Here is a 15338-nt window from a genome sequence, read left to right as displayed (position 1 = left end):
CCTGGCAGTCCAGTGGTTAGGACTCCGCACTTCCACTGCAGGGGGCACAGGTTCCATCCCTGGTTGGGGAACTTAAGGTCCTGCATGCCACAGGGTGTGGCCAAAAAAATTTAAAAATAGACTTTTTATGAATGATATGGGTATGGTTGGATTTAGGTTACCATTTTATTTGTTTTCTGTTCCTGTCTGTCCCATTCCCTGCCACTTTTTGGATTATTTGAATATTTTTTAGTATTTCATTTTAATATATCTATTGACTTTTGGTTATATCTCTATACTTTTTAAGAGGTTGCTCTCAGGATTATAATATACATATCTAACTACTTGCAGTTAATATTTTATCACTTCAAGTAAAATGTAGATGCCTCAGCTATATAGATCCTTTTACCCTCCCCCTTTTATGTTATACTGTAGTTGTTGTATAAATTATGTCAAGGTACATTGAAAACCTTACCAGATACTGTTATAATTTTTGCTCTCAATAGTTATACATAGTTTAAAGAACTTAAGAGGAGACACTTACAATGTATGTTCTTCCTTAATTCCTTAAGTTCCAAGTTTCCCTCTGCTATTATTTCCCTTCAGCCTGAAAAACTTCCTTGAGCACTTCTCTTAGAGCAAGTATGCTAATGAATTCTCTTAGTTTTCCTTCATCTGAGAATTGTCTTCATTTTGCCTTCATTCCTGAATTTATTCTCTCTGGATATAGTTATTTTCTTTCAGCACTTTAAAGATGTCCCACTGTCTTCTTGCTTCCACAGTTTCTAATGAGAAATCCACAGCCATTGAAATCATTGTTCTATATCCAATTAATCACTTTTATCAGACTGCTTTTAAAAAAAATTGTAACAATATGTACATGTACATAATATAAAATTTGCCATCTTGAGCATTTTTGAAGGGTGACCTGGCAGTCCAGTGGTTAGGACTCGGTGCTTTCACTGCCAGGGCCCAGGTTCAATCCCTGGTCGGGGAACTAAGATCCTGCAAGCTGCAAATTTTATATATAAAATTTGCCATCTTAATCGTTTTTGAGAGTACAGTTCAGTAGTGTTAAGTACATTCACATTGTTGTACAGCCATCACCACCATCTATCTCGAGAACTCTTTTCATCTTGCAAAACTGAAATTCTGTACCCATTAATAGCTCCGTATTTTCCCCTCCCCCCAGCCCCTAGCAACGACCATTCTCTTATAGTTTCTGTCTCTATGAATTTGCCACTCGAGGTGCCTCATATAAGTGGAATCACACAGTATTTGTCTTTGTGTGACTGGCTTATTTCACTTAGCATAATGTCCTCAGGGTTCATCTATGTTGTAGCATATGTCAGACTTTCTTTTTTAAGGCTAAGTAGTCCATTGTATGTATATACCATATTTTGTTTTCCCATTCATCTGTCAGTTGGCTTGCTTCCAGTTTTTGGCTATCGTGAATATTCCGCTATGAGCATGAGTATATAAATATCTCTCTGAGACCCTGCTTTCAGTTCTTTGGGGTATATACCCAGAAGCAGAATTGCCAGATCATATGGTAATTCTATTTTTAATTTTCTGAGGAACCACCATATTGTTTCTCAGAGTCCTTTTAAGATTTTTTTTCTTTTTCTTTGGGTTTATGCGTCTGAGTGTAAGTTGTTTTGTTTCTTTGGTTTTTGGAAGGTTGGTTTGTTTTGGCATTTATCCTGTTTGGGGTTCACTGAATTTCTTGAATCTGTAATTTTATGTCTTTCACCAAAATTGAGAATCTTTCAGCTATGTCTTCAAATTTGTTTTTTTTCCTGCACCAATCTCTTACTCCTCCTGTGAGACTCTGCTGATAGGAATGTTGGAGCCACAGTCTCTAAGACTCTTGTTCATTTGTTTGTTTAATCTTTTTTTCTTCTTTCTGTTCTTCAGATCTGTCTTCATCTATCTTCAAGTTCATTGACTCCTTTTCTGTCATCTCCATTCTGCTATTAAACCCATACAGTGAATTTTAATTTCAGATAGTGTGGTTTTCGGTTCTAACATTTCCTAAGTCGTCTATGTTGAGCAATTTTGGATTGTATCCTGGACATTTTGAATACTGTGTGTGAGACGCTGGGTCTTATTGAAATCCAGCTCTCTTCCTGTTGTTTTGTTTTGTTTTGTTTTAGCCACACTGCATGGCTTGCAGGATCTTAGTTCCCTGATCAGGGATTGAACCCAGGCCCTCGGCAGTGAAAGCACAGAGTTCTAACCACTGGACTGCCAGGGAATTCCCTCCTGTTTTTATAAGTAAAGTTTTGTTGGAACACAGCCCTGCCTCTTTGTTTACATATTGTCTATGGCTGCTTTGGCATTACAACAGCAGAGTTGAATAGTTGTGATAGACTGTATGGCCCACAAAGCCCAAACTATGTAATATCTGTTCCCTTATGGAAAAAGTTTGCTGACCCCTGCTGTAGAGAGCGTTGATTTTGTTTTGTTTTATCAGGCAATCCAGTTAGGTTCAAACTGCAAGTTCTGTCTCATCTTCTATGGGCTGTAGTTCTGATGTCATTTCAGTTTTTCAGAGGCTTTGCTATGCTGCTTAGGGTTTGTAAAACTTGTGCTAGTTCATACACAGAATTAGGGGATTCCCTTTCTAGCTGGCTCCTCTCTGGGATCCTCCCTGTGCTCTCTGGTTCACCAGGGCTCCATTTCCTAGTCAGTGAACCAGAATGACAGTGTTTCTCTTGAAATTTTAGCTGCCTATACTGCTACCACCACTGCCCCACAATTGAGGGCTGCCCTTGGGACAGGTCTGGGAGAGAGAGAAAACATTTTTAATGAGAATTCTGACTTGGAAGAACCCTTTTCCCAAGTCCTCTGGTCAGAGAGATGGGGTTCGTGACATAATAAGAAATATATATTTGGTCTCTGTCTCCAGTTCCTGACACAGAGCTCCTAAAACCCTTGTAATTTTTTGAGGGATAGGGGTGTTAGGAGTATCTTTTTTTCTAGCATTTGGTCTTTCCCCTCCCCCTCACCCCCCCCCCCCCGCCCCGCTTTCTGACACAGATCTCCTAAGTCCCTTGGAATTTCCTGAGTGGTAGGAGCATCTTTTGTTCTAATGAGGTGACTCTTGGTGGGCTCCTGGGTGGCTTCAGGATGGGGGGGCTGGTCACCAGAAAGACCAAGCCATGATTAGAAGCTTTGAATTGTCAGCCCCACCTCCCATCCTCTGGGGAGGGGAGGAAGGTTGGGGATTGAATTAATAATCAATTATGCCTACATGATGAAGCCTTCATAAAAAACCCTTACTGAAGATTCAGAGAGATTCCAGTTGGTGAACACATCCATGTGCCAGGAGAGTGGTGCTCCGCAACTTCACAGGGACCCTTCCAGACCTCCCCTAATGTACCTCTTCATCTTCCTTTATAATAAACTGGTAAATGTAAGTAAGTGTTTCCTTGAGTTCTGTGAGCTGATATCGCAAATTATCGAACCTGAGGAAGAGGTAGGGTATGGGAACCCCCAATTTGTAGCTAGTTGGTCAGAATATAGGTGACAACCTGGGACTTGTGACTGGCATCTGAAACGGGCAATCTTGTGGGACTGAGCCCTTAACCTTTTTGTTTTTTTAATAAATTTTATATTTTTGGCTGCATTGGGTCTTCATTGCTGTGCACGGAGCTTTCTCTAGTTTTGGAGATCGGCGGTTACTCTTCGTTGCGGTGCACTGGCTTCTCATTGCGGTGGCTTCTCTTGTTGCAGAGCACAGGCTCTAGCGCGCGGGCTTCAGTAGTTGCGGCACGCGGGCTGAGTTGCTCCGCGGCATGTGGGATCTTCCTAGACCAGGGCTCAAACCCGCGTCCCCTGCATTAGCAGGCAGGGTCTTAACCACTGCGCCACCAGGGAAGCCCGCCCTTAACCTTCGAGGTCTGCACTAACTCCAGGTAGTTAACGTCAGAATTGAGCTGTAGGACACACAGTCGGTGTCTGAAGAGTGAAGAGAATTGGTTGGTGTGGAAAAAACCCCCACACTTTTGGTGTCAGAAGTAGAGTTGTGAGTAGAGTAGAAGAAACAAGAGTTGTTTTCTTTTAGGTTTCTCTCAGTTTTTGCTGACTTTGCTACTGTGAAGCTTCCCATTGGGGCCTACTCTCCGGTCAAAGCTGAGAGGAAAAAAAGGAAAAAAATTTGAGAAACTTATCCAATACAGATAGCTTCTCCAAGCTCCCTAATTTACCTGCTTGTTTACTTTGCAGAGTTCTCAGGTAGTTGTATTTTGTCGAGAATATTTAGTTGTAACTGTTGGCAGAGAGACTGCAATGGGCTTATTTCATCTTGTCCGGAACCAAAAACCCTTCAAACGTTTTGATCACAACGTACAGTAAAAACACACATTTTACACTGAGACCCAGTACAGACACACACACAAATATGAACAACGTCTCACAAACAGTGCCCAGCCTCCCTATGCGTGATGGCCTCTGACCTGTTCTATTGTATTCCATTTTTCAAAAATGCTGGTCAAGACTCTTTACCGTTAACCTGAGTTTGAAAAACACAGCTCCAGACATTACTACGGAAGTGAGAGAGAGAAGGCTTCTACTAGCTGTAAAAAATGTAAGCACATTTCAACAAGTCCTGAATAATAAATACTAAAGCTGATAGTGCAATGAATTTATGAGTCAAAAAAATGTGATGAAAATTGCATTATTACCTTGGATTGTAGAACTCAAGGTTCTCCAAATGAGAAATAGCCCCACTCTCTCCCCTTTCCCCAACCCCGGATGAAAGTGAATTGAGTTAGGGATCTTTGTGATTTTTGTAGTCCCAAAGTAGCCAATTCAGAGTGATATGATCCAACTGTAAGTCACCCCAAGCCTGATTTTATATTAGGTGCTTTGTACCATGTATTACTTGCAAAATAAACAGTCTGAAGCCAACTCTGCAATGAGAGGAAAACAAGGCAGTAATTATTGATGCCTGATTCCCACGGCCTTCTTTCCCTCCCTCTTGCCTACCTCCTCACCCCGCACCCCCTTTAATAAAATCAGATGGGTAATAAATATTTAAACCGGATACTGATCCTTGGCAAGTTAAAGGATATAGATGCTTAAAGAAACAGCCAGGTGCAGCCGCGTAGCACAGGGAGATCAGCTCGGTGGTTTGTGACCACCTAGAGGGGTGGGATAAGGAGGGTGGAAGGGAGGGAGACGCAAGAGGGAAGAGATATGGGAACATATGTATATGTATAACTGATTCACTTTGTTATAAAGCAGAAACTAACACACCACTGTAAAGCAATTATACTCTAATAAAGATGTTTAAAAACATCTTTGCCAGGGCCCCAACAAAAAAGGAAGAAGGTAGTTTCCTCCAGTACTATTTCAAGTACCTCCAAATCATCCACCTTAATTACTGATTACAGATAACTCCAGAATATAATAAATTCGATGACTTATAAGTACTTCCAAAATAAACTTAATTAAAGGTATCAGAAATATCTTACGACTCTATACTTGAAACCCTATGTTTACATAAAATAGCACTTAATAAACAAGCTGTTCAAAGCAGTTGATCCCTTTTTTCCTCCTCACCTACTTCCTGTTTTCTAAAACAGTTCTCTTTCAAAAATAAAAGACATCTTTCCTTGATTCTTTCAGCATAGAGTCTTCCATTTTGGAGATGGGCAGAGGAGAGAAGGTGGGAGGATAAATGAGTAAGAAAGAGGGTAGAATGAACAAGAATGTGGAGCGTCAGCCTCAACTCTCCACCTCTGACCCCCACCCCCAGACGCAAAGGCTGGATCACCCCTTCTGGGATTTTACCTCCCTTCAGTTACCCTGAATTCCTCCAAGTCTAAGAGACCCATCTGTGCACTCACTGCCCACCCCACCCCCAATTGTAGCAGTCTATTGAAAAACTGGCCTGTGATCTCAAGGTTAGAGAGTACTTAAGGAGAAACACAGGACCTCACCTGAGATGCTACATCAAGACCCCTTTCTTCTCTGCTCTATCTTTCAAAAAAACACAATGAAAAAGTCCCACCTCACCTTTACTGTACCTCACAAAGAGGAACCATGCTTCAAATCAATTGGCAGAGATGTGCCCCAGATTGAATCAACCCTTGCTCACAGAGGGAGCTCTCTCGTTTAGACATTTTAAAAACCCATCTTGCTTGGAGACGGGTAATAAAAGTTTAAAATTGATTGAAGGGATTTCTACTTTGTAACTTCACCAATTTAAAGAGAAGAAAACACCTTGTTTTCATGCCTGGACAAGGGAGCATAGAAGAGGCATAGGGAGATAGAGTTTATACCTGCAGGAGGTAGCTTCTGCAGAAGCTGACACTCCATTCTTCAACAGTAGCTAGCAATTATTGGGTACTTACTATGTACCAAGCATAACTATCTTACAGGAATTAACCAAATCAATTTTCACAACAATCCTATAAGTTAAATGCTATCCTTATCATTACCCTTATCTTATAAATGGGGAAACAGGCTTGGAGAGGTCAAGTAATTTGCTCATGATCTCATAAGTAGCAGAGCTGGGATTTGAACCCAGGCAACTTAGCTCCAACTCCATACACCTCACTACCATGCTGCAGTAGCCTCTGGTTTACCACTGAATTGAGTAAGGGCTGGTCCCACAAAAACCACAGAGTGAGCAAAATGTGATCACTTGTACTCCATCCCTTTATGCCACCTCTATTCCAGGGAGATAAAAAGAAAGGAAATGGGAGAGAGGGAAAGAGAAAGCTTTGTCATGATCATCATTTTAGTTCATTAACTTCAGTTCTAAAGTCTGCAGAGACAGCTATCTACCAAAATCCATGCTCCCCTTTCCATAGTATACAACTGTTTCTGGGAATTGGCTGATTAACCGGGGACTACATTTCCCAAACTTCCTTGGATCTAGGTGGTGTCGTGTGACTAGTTCTCTCCAATAAAATATATATCACTTTCGAGACAAGACAGTTAAGAAGAAGGTGTGCCTTCTCCAGTCTCTCATCCCCTGTTTTGCTTTCTGGATGCAGAGGACTCCAAGCCCTGGGGAATAGAGAAGCCACAGAATGATAGTAGTTGGAGTTCCTGAGTGACTTAATGGAAGGCTGTCCACCAACCAGGAACACTGCTCTGAATAATTATGTGAGTAAGAAATAAACTTCTATTGTGTTAAGCCACTGAAATTTAGTGTTTGTATGTTACAGCAGCTAGCACTACCCTAACTAGTATATAAAGCAGACAACCAACAACTCTCCAAGGGTCCCCCCCACACACCCTTCCTGTTCCAGTTCTTAATCGCTGTGTAACAAACATCCCCAAACCAAATGGCTTAACATAACCATTGTATAATGGTTACAAACTGTATGGGTAAGGAACTCAAATGGGGCGCAGCAGGAATGTTTTAGATCTACTCCACGATGTCTGGGGCCTCAGCAGAATGACTCAAAGGCTGGTATCCTCTAGGGGTACCTTCATTCATAAGTCTGCCATGTTATTTGGGACCTCAGACTATTGGCCAGAACATGTACATGTGGCCTCTTCATGTGACCTCTCCACTTCGTCATGGTTGGCTGGGCTCTAAGAGCATCCCAAAAAAGCCATGTGGAAGCTGTATCACCTTTTATGGCACAGCATCACTTCTGCTGGAGTCATATACACACCCAGATTCAAGGGAAGGAAATACAGATGCCACCTTGCAATGTGAGGAATGTCAGTGTCACACTGTGAGAGCAGGTGGCATGGGCGATCTTGTTGCAATCATCTTGGAAAACGATCTGCTGCACTTTCCCCATATTGTTCTTCTCCTTTTCCCTTTCTTCTTCCTGCCCTGTTCTTCCTTTTCTGCTTGCCATTTTCCTTTCCCATTCCCCAAGCCTCTCCTTTGCCAACTCCTCGGCTCTTTTCAATGAACATTAATTGGGCATATGTAATGAGACAGATGTTAGATCTACAGATATAGGTAACAACCTACTTCCTTTTCTGCATCCTGCTCTTTCTTGCGCCTCCATTTTTCCCTCTTGAGATGGGTATAAGGCAAAATTTCTCAACCTTACCACTACTGACATTTGGGACTGGATAATTCCCGCTGTGCGGGCTGTCTTGTGATTTGTAGGATGTTTTGCAGCATCCCTGGCTTTTACTCACTAAATGCCAGTAGCATACCTGTCCCTGTCATGACAATCAAAAATGTCCCCAGACTTTGCCAAATGTCCTCTGGGGCTCAAAAATCACCCCTGGTTGGGAATCACTGTTATAAGGTAAGATATAGGGGAGGTGGAGTTAATAAAATCCCCAAATCTTAGAAGGCAGTAACTCCAAACTGTTTTCATCATGCACTCTTGGCGTCAAAATAAAGTCTGAGCATACAGCCTGATATATGAATATTTATTTATTCATAAAAAGTCTATACATATTCTCTATGTTCTTTTATGTAAGTAAAAAATATTCACAAAACTGGACGTTTTTAAAAGAACAGGATAAAATCCTAATTAGACATCCTGATATATTCTTTCCACAAGCAAATGGGCCACCTTGTATACTCCCTGGGATATGGCCATTCCACCTTAGAGACCACTGCCAGACAGTAATGAATGCAACTTTGGGGCTAGAAAGATCCGGTCTCCAGCCCTGGCTTCAGTTCCCTGTGCTGCCATTTACTATAGAGTTTCATTCATTCATTCAATAAAAATGCCAGGAATGCAATGGAAAACAAGACATAACCTTCAAGAAGCTCATGGTAATGAGACCTTGGGCAACACAGTAGTCTCAGGTTCCTCACAGGTAAATGGATGCAGGATGGTGTGAGAATCAAGTAAGATAATATAAAAAATTTTGTAATAGGTACTAAAAAGTTGTACCTACTAATTCATTGCAGGGCTATTTGTGATCTCGAAAGACTGAAAAGAACACAACCATGTATCAATAAGGGACTGGTTCAATAAACAATGGTACATCAGCACAATGGAGTAATATACCTCTGAAAAGAGGAAGGAGGACTATATGTTTATACTGCTATGGAGTGATGTCCATGATATATTGTTAAATAAAACAAGCAAGGTGCAGGTGTGGGGGAGGGTTGAATAGGTAAAGAATGGGGCATTTGTTCAGGGTGATGAAACTATTCTCTGTGATACTGTGCATGACATTATGCATTTGCCAAAACCCATAGAACTTTACATTCAAAAGAATGAACCTTAATGTATATAATTTAAAAAAATCATTTAGGAAGTCAGGGGATTTCAGATAGAATGCAGATGGTGGCAAAAGAATATAACTGTATGAAACAATCTCTTTGAAGGGGGTGGGGAAAAAGGGTGCTGACCTAAGTAAGTCTGGAAATAATCTATATGACTAAAGGCAAAAGACCTGTGTATAAGTTGTGTACTCTAACTGATAAAGTTGTTTTCCATGGGTGTATGGGTTAACAATACTATAACCACTATACATGTATACTGGAAATGATGATTAAGTAAATGGATGGCAGATGGTGGGAGCCAGGTTTCTCACTTTTGGAGTGGTGGAAGGTCACAGGTAAGCAAGAATGATCCAGCAATAATGCATTAGAGTTGTAAGACATCAGTATGCACATGTTTAGTTTACAGGTGGAGATATATATGTATGTTTATGTATATATGTTTATGTATATACACATGTTATTACATAAGACATACAATATACATGCATGCATGCCTACATAAATATTCATCAATGTATGGATATAAAGGGGTTAGTATTCACACATGTATTCACTGCTCTGCCTGTTGAGAGAACCAGTAACATCCCAGTAGCGATGAGCACACCCAGTGGCTAGATCTTTTTTTTTTTTTTTTTTTTTTTGCGGTACGCGGGCCTCTCAGTGTTGTGGCCTCTCCCGTTGCAGAGCACAGGCTCCGGACGCTCTGGAGGCGCAGGCTCAGCGGCCATGGCTCATGGGCCTAGTTACGCTCCACTTCCTTAAGGGCATGGTAACCACAGAAATTATTTGGAATTCTTCTGCATGGGAAATTTGTCTCTTCGTCCCCATTTATTTACCAAGTCATTTATTACATCAGTATGAACTCATGGATGATTATTTTATACTTTGTGCTATAATCCAATACCACTTTATTTTGTTACTCAAATTGTACCTACTTTGGCTGTTGAGAGCTCTTTCAATTGGCTACATTGTCCCTTTGGCATATTCCCATCATTGTGTTTTACTGAGCACTTCCTTACTTTCTAGACCTGGTATGAGCCATTTCTCCAAAGAGCCCTGCTTCCTTTTATTGGAAAATGGTATTAGAAACCAAGATCTAGCCACTGGGGCTTCCCTGGTGGCGCAGTGGTTGAGAGTCCGCCTGCCGATGCAGGGGACACGGCTTCGTGCCCCGGTCCGGGAAGATCCCACATGCTGCGGAGCGGCTGGGCCCGTGAGCCGTGGCCTCTGAGCCTGCGCGTCCGGAGCCTGTGCTCCGCAACGGGAGAGGCCACAACAGTGAGAGGCCCGCGTACCGCAAAAAAAAACCCCAAAAAACAAAACCAGAAACAGACTCACAGGCTTAGAAAACAAACTTATGGTTACCAAAGGGGAAGGGGGGAGAGGGATAAATTAGGAGTTTGGGATTCACATATACACACTACTATGTATAAAATAAACAACATGGTCCTACAGTATAGCCCTAGGAACTATATTTAATATCCTGTGATAAACCATAATGGAAAAGAATATGAAAAAGAACATATAGGGACTTCCCTGGTGGTCCAGTGGTTAAGACAGTGCTCCCAATGCAGGTGGCCCAAGTTGGATTCCTGGTCAGGGAGCTAGATCCTGCATGCGGCAATGAAGATCCCGCATGCCGCAACTAAAAGTGGGCGCAAATAATTAAATAAGTCAATAAATATTTTTTTAAAAAGAATATATATATGTATAACTGAGTCACTTTGCTCTACAGCAGAAATTAACACAACATTGTAAATCAACTATACGTCAATAAAATTTTTAAAAATTCATCCATTGGAAGTGTATGCTTCAAGGACTTTTTAGTAAATTTATACAGTTGTGCAATCATCACCACAATCTAGTTTCATTTTCACTTATTTATTTATTTATTTTAAAAACTATTTTATTTATTTATTTATTTTGGCTGCGTTGGGTCTTCGTTGCTGCGCGTGGGCTTTCTCTAGTTGCAGCGAGCAGGGGCTACTCTTCATTGTGGTGCGCGGGCTTCTCAATGCGGTGGCTTCTCTTGTTGCGGAGCACGGGCTCTAGGTGCGTGGGCTTCAGTAGTTGTGGCTCACAGGCTCTAGAGATCAGGCTCAGTAGTTGTGGTGCACAGGTTTAGTTGTTCCATGGCATGTGGGATCTTCCCGGACCAGGGCTCGAGCCCGTGTCACCTGCATTGGCAGGCGGATTCTTAACCACTGCACCACCAGGGAAGCCCTATTTATTTATTTTAATTCACTACAGTTGATGTACAATATTATGTGCCGGTGTATACCACAATTCAGTTTTAGAACATTTCTATCACCTCCTTAAATTCCAAGTCCATTGCATTCAACCCCCTGGCTTCCACACCTAGCAGCAGGTAACTGTGCTTTCTGCCTGGATAGATTTGCCTAGTACAGTCTAAGTTTTTTTTTTTGTTTTTTTTTGTTCTCTCTCTCTCTCTCTCTCTATATATATTTTGGCCGCGCCTTACGGCTTTCAGCTTGCTGGATCTTAGTTCCCCCACCAGGGATGGAATCCTGCGCAGGCAACAAAAGCGCACTGTCCGAACCACTGGACAGCCAGGGAATTCTTTTTTTTTTTAATAATTTCTTTTCAGTCTGAGTTTTTAAAAATGCGGTAGTAAAAGAAGATCGTGCAAAAGAGGTACTGTTTAGAAACAGGTTTAACAGATTTTAAATTTATCATAAGTTAAAAGTTGGTTATAATTTTAAATAACATGGAAATCATTACAAAGTAAAATTTTTAAAAAGAGAGAGGAAAAGCGAGAAGAGGCTCCAGTGTGGGGAGGCTAGAATTGGGGTGGGGGCGCTATAAAGGGTGAGAGAGGTGTGTCGGGAGCATCAGGGCGCGTCGGGCAACAAGTGCCGGCCCTGGGCCTAGACCGCCCTCACCTGGTTTACAGGGTCCCAAGAGCCCTCCTCTCGCGCAGGCGCAGTGACTCCGGTTTACCGGCCTTTGGCGGGCTGGGGGCGGAGCCCAAGCGAGCTTTCGCCTAGATCGCGAATGCTTAGCGATTGCTTCTGTCTGTAGTGTAGGTATGGCTCCCGCTAGGAAACCGAGAGGCGGCGGTAACCCGGGTCGGGGTCTCGCTCTGTGCTGACCGCGACCCAGGGCCGAGTGGGCTATGGGGGATCCTGGCTCCCTGGTCACGGAAGGCCGCGCTGATGACCGGAGCTGGTGCTTGCGGCGTGTGGGGATGAACGCCGAGTGGCTGCTGCTGGAGGATGGAAACGAGGTGAGGGGGAGGGGGGTCTTTCTAAGGTGAGGGAAGGGAGTTGGAGGAGGCACGGGCCGGAGGAAGGCTCAACGGGCCGGAGGGAGGCCCGACGTCCCGGCGGGAGGGATGAATGGAAACGTGGAAGTGGGAGAGGAAGTGAAGAGAGCGGTGAAGGGTGGGCCCTGGGGGGGAGGGAACGGAAAAGGGGGCTGGTGCGAGTGGTTGGGGGGGGTCTGAGGTGGGCGGTGTCCGGGGCAGGTGCTACAGTGTGGGAGAAAAGATGGCCCTGGGGAGAGCGGCCTAGGCCCGAGGGCCGAGCTGGGGCCGGTGTCAGGGTTGCGGGAAGGAGCCTGGTAGAGGGGCAGAGCGAGAGGCGGGCATAGAGGATGTGAGGACTGCTGGGGTTTCGCGGGGGAAGGAGGCGACTGTGTTGATGGGTTGGGGGGCTGGCACGGCACCTATTGGGGTCGCACCCGGCTGCTCCCTGCCGGGGCGGAGGAACTGGCAGGCGGAGCTGCCCCAACTTCCGAGAGTCACGGAACCGTCCGGGGTCTGGGGCGGAGCGGGGGGAACCTCGGAGGACTACTGAGAGCGTGAACTTTCTCAAGTTTATTTTGAAAAAGATTGCGAGTTTGAGGTCGTGTCCCTTAAAATACTCAGACTTTTACGTAAAAATGCCCTTTTCCTTTCCGACTCTTGAGGAAAATTGGCGCTTTGGTATGGGCCACAATTATCCTGTGAGTCTCGGTACTGCCGACTGGCACCCCCTTAGATGGGTTGAGGTAGGGCTACAGAAATACAAGAATTCTCTCCAGAAGCTGCTTATGATGTTCTCTAATGCGGTTATAAATACAAAGAAAAGAATTTAAAGAGGACAGGTGAGGCACGGTTTCAGTTGGGGGCCGCGAGGACTCGGGAGGTGGTTCTAGAGAGGGTGATGGAAGAGAGGTGGGGGGAGAGTGCAATCAGCTTGGGAAGGAGGGCTGGATCAGGGACCAGCTTGTGGTGATTGGGAACCGTTTTGGTTTTGGAAATGATTTGTGTGAAGGATAAAGAAGTCTTTTGATAATTTTGTATGTTTAACTAGATTTTTTCTTGTAAATTACATAGTCTCAATTCAGTCTCCCAGGTATTTACTGAGTACTTGCATTGTTTGCTGTAGTATGAGAGGGACACATAATAATGACTTTTGCTCTCAAAGAGTTTATTGCTTGAACGGGGAAAGAGGATTTTATGCAGTGAAGCAGTTTGAGAACATCCAGGCAGACTGTATGATCAAGTGCCAAGATGTGGTTTATTTAGTCCTATTCTAAGAACAGTCAGAGGAGGAATTCAGGTCCAGCCTTAAATGTTGCTAGATTTGGGGATTATAAAGGATTACTTGTATGCTGTGGATCGAAGAACACGAGGAAGATACCTCTGCCCCCAGTCTCTCTTCTATCCACGTTATCAGTGCCTAAAAGTCCATTTTAGGCATTCATTCTATCAGCTCGAGCACTGGCCTTCCCGGCACGACCCTTTCCAAAAGCATATACCTTTAGGAAGTTTAACAAATGAAAATACTAATACCTGAATAATAGTAACTATACCTTATTTTGTATAGGACTGGGCTTTCACATACATCACTTAATCTGAGCCCTGCACATATACCACACTCACACACAACCCTGTAACGAATTTAGTGGTCATGTTAATTGTTCTTTAAGATTCAGTTATGGTGGATTAATTCATTACTTCTGAATAGCTTGGTAGCACTGAGAGTCTTGGGGAGGGGGCAGGCAGAAAGGTTAAAGCCCCTGCAGCAAGGACAAGAGGACTATAAAGTACTCCTACACATATTTTAAACTATCAGATAATTTTGTGTGAGACCACTGCTATGAGGGGAGAGCCATACAAGCCAGAATGAATGGTGAAGATATAGCAAGAAGACTGGCTTGCCTTGGGACCTGTGTGGAGGAGAGGCCTCCCAGGCCTGGCTGTCTGCAAGGTCGGACCTTAGGAAGTAGTTGGAGCATAGCCTGCAGTGTGTATGGACAGAGGCCTGAGTCAAAGCCAAGAGATGAAGTCTTGCTTATATTATAATGGTCCCCAAACCATAGCACAGGCCTGTGTGCACAAGATTTTAGGAGGTGTGCTGATATTACTTAGTTATAATGAGAGTAAAGTCAGTTTCTTGCCTTCCCAGTACCCCTCAGATTCTCAGCTACAATAATAAAACAAGGTTCCTCTCATTTCATTGAAGGGAATACTGTAGTAAATTGTCTGCCTGAATGGGTGTCTTTAAACTTCTTAAACCAATCCAGAGAGTTTGGTAGAAAAACAAATTAGTTAGAGATTTATTGCAAATTAGCTAGTTCCCAGGCCCTGTAAGTGCTTAGGCCTTTGGGGGAAATCATAGTGTCTTCATTTTTCTCTTTTCTTCTCCTGTATTTGGTTTTCATGAAGCTCTTTGCCCTAAGAGGGTTGGAAAAAGGAAAAGGATGGTCCTAGAGGAGTTGTTGGTCATTTGGGAAACAGTAGGAGTCATACCTAGGAGGGAAGCATTAGCGAAGGTGGGAAAGGACAAGATGAACTTGTAGACCAATACTGTCAATAAGCTCAAAGGCTTGCAAAACTGTTGTAAATGGAAACAGTCCCCAGCAACGAGTTGGCAGTTTGTTGGCACTCAGTTCCCATGGGGAATTTAGTTTTATGTTATGCATGGTGCTGGGATATTCAAATAAGCTCATGCAGACTCTATCCATGGTGTGGATGAATTATCAATATATCAAGGTCAATTCTAGGACCAAACAGTGAAGGGAAAGACAAAAAAGAGTGTTTCCTTCCTTTCCTGGATTCAGAGTTCATAGGAGGTGATTTCAGAGAAAGGTGCTCATCTCCCTTTTTTGTATTACTTTCTCCAGGCTACCCATAATGGCAATCTGACTGTCTCCCCTCAGGTATTAAAATGGAATA

At 43.2% G+C, this 15338-nt stretch overlaps 1 protein-coding gene across 4 annotated transcripts in view; it reads left to right on the top strand.

Moving 5' to 3' along the window:
• Positions 1 to 12158: 12158 nt before the first annotated feature.
• The window catches only part of RNF8 (ring finger protein 8), a 45407-nt gene continuing 42227 nt past the window's right edge, over positions 12159 to 15338 (top strand). For 2 of the 4 annotated variants that reach the window (XR_004528432.2, XM_019949791.3), the window contains exon 1: positions 12162 to 12401. Coding sequence is in view for 3 of the 4 variants with exons in the window: in XM_019949791.3 (XP_019805350.2) it covers positions 12291 to 12401 (111 nt within the window). In the remaining variant the exon portion in view is untranslated. Of the gene's footprint in view, positions 12402 to 15338 lie in introns of all 4 variants that reach the window. The other 2 variants (XM_019949793.3, XM_033864329.2) reach the window with 2 other exon arrangements.

Source organism: Tursiops truncatus, chromosome 10 (assembly GCF_011762595.2).
Source record: "Tursiops truncatus isolate mTurTru1 chromosome 10, mTurTru1.mat.Y, whole genome shotgun sequence".
NCBI lineage: Eukaryota > Metazoa > Chordata > Mammalia > Artiodactyla > Delphinidae > Tursiops > Tursiops truncatus.
This window is presented reverse-complemented; position numbering and strand designations above follow the sequence as displayed.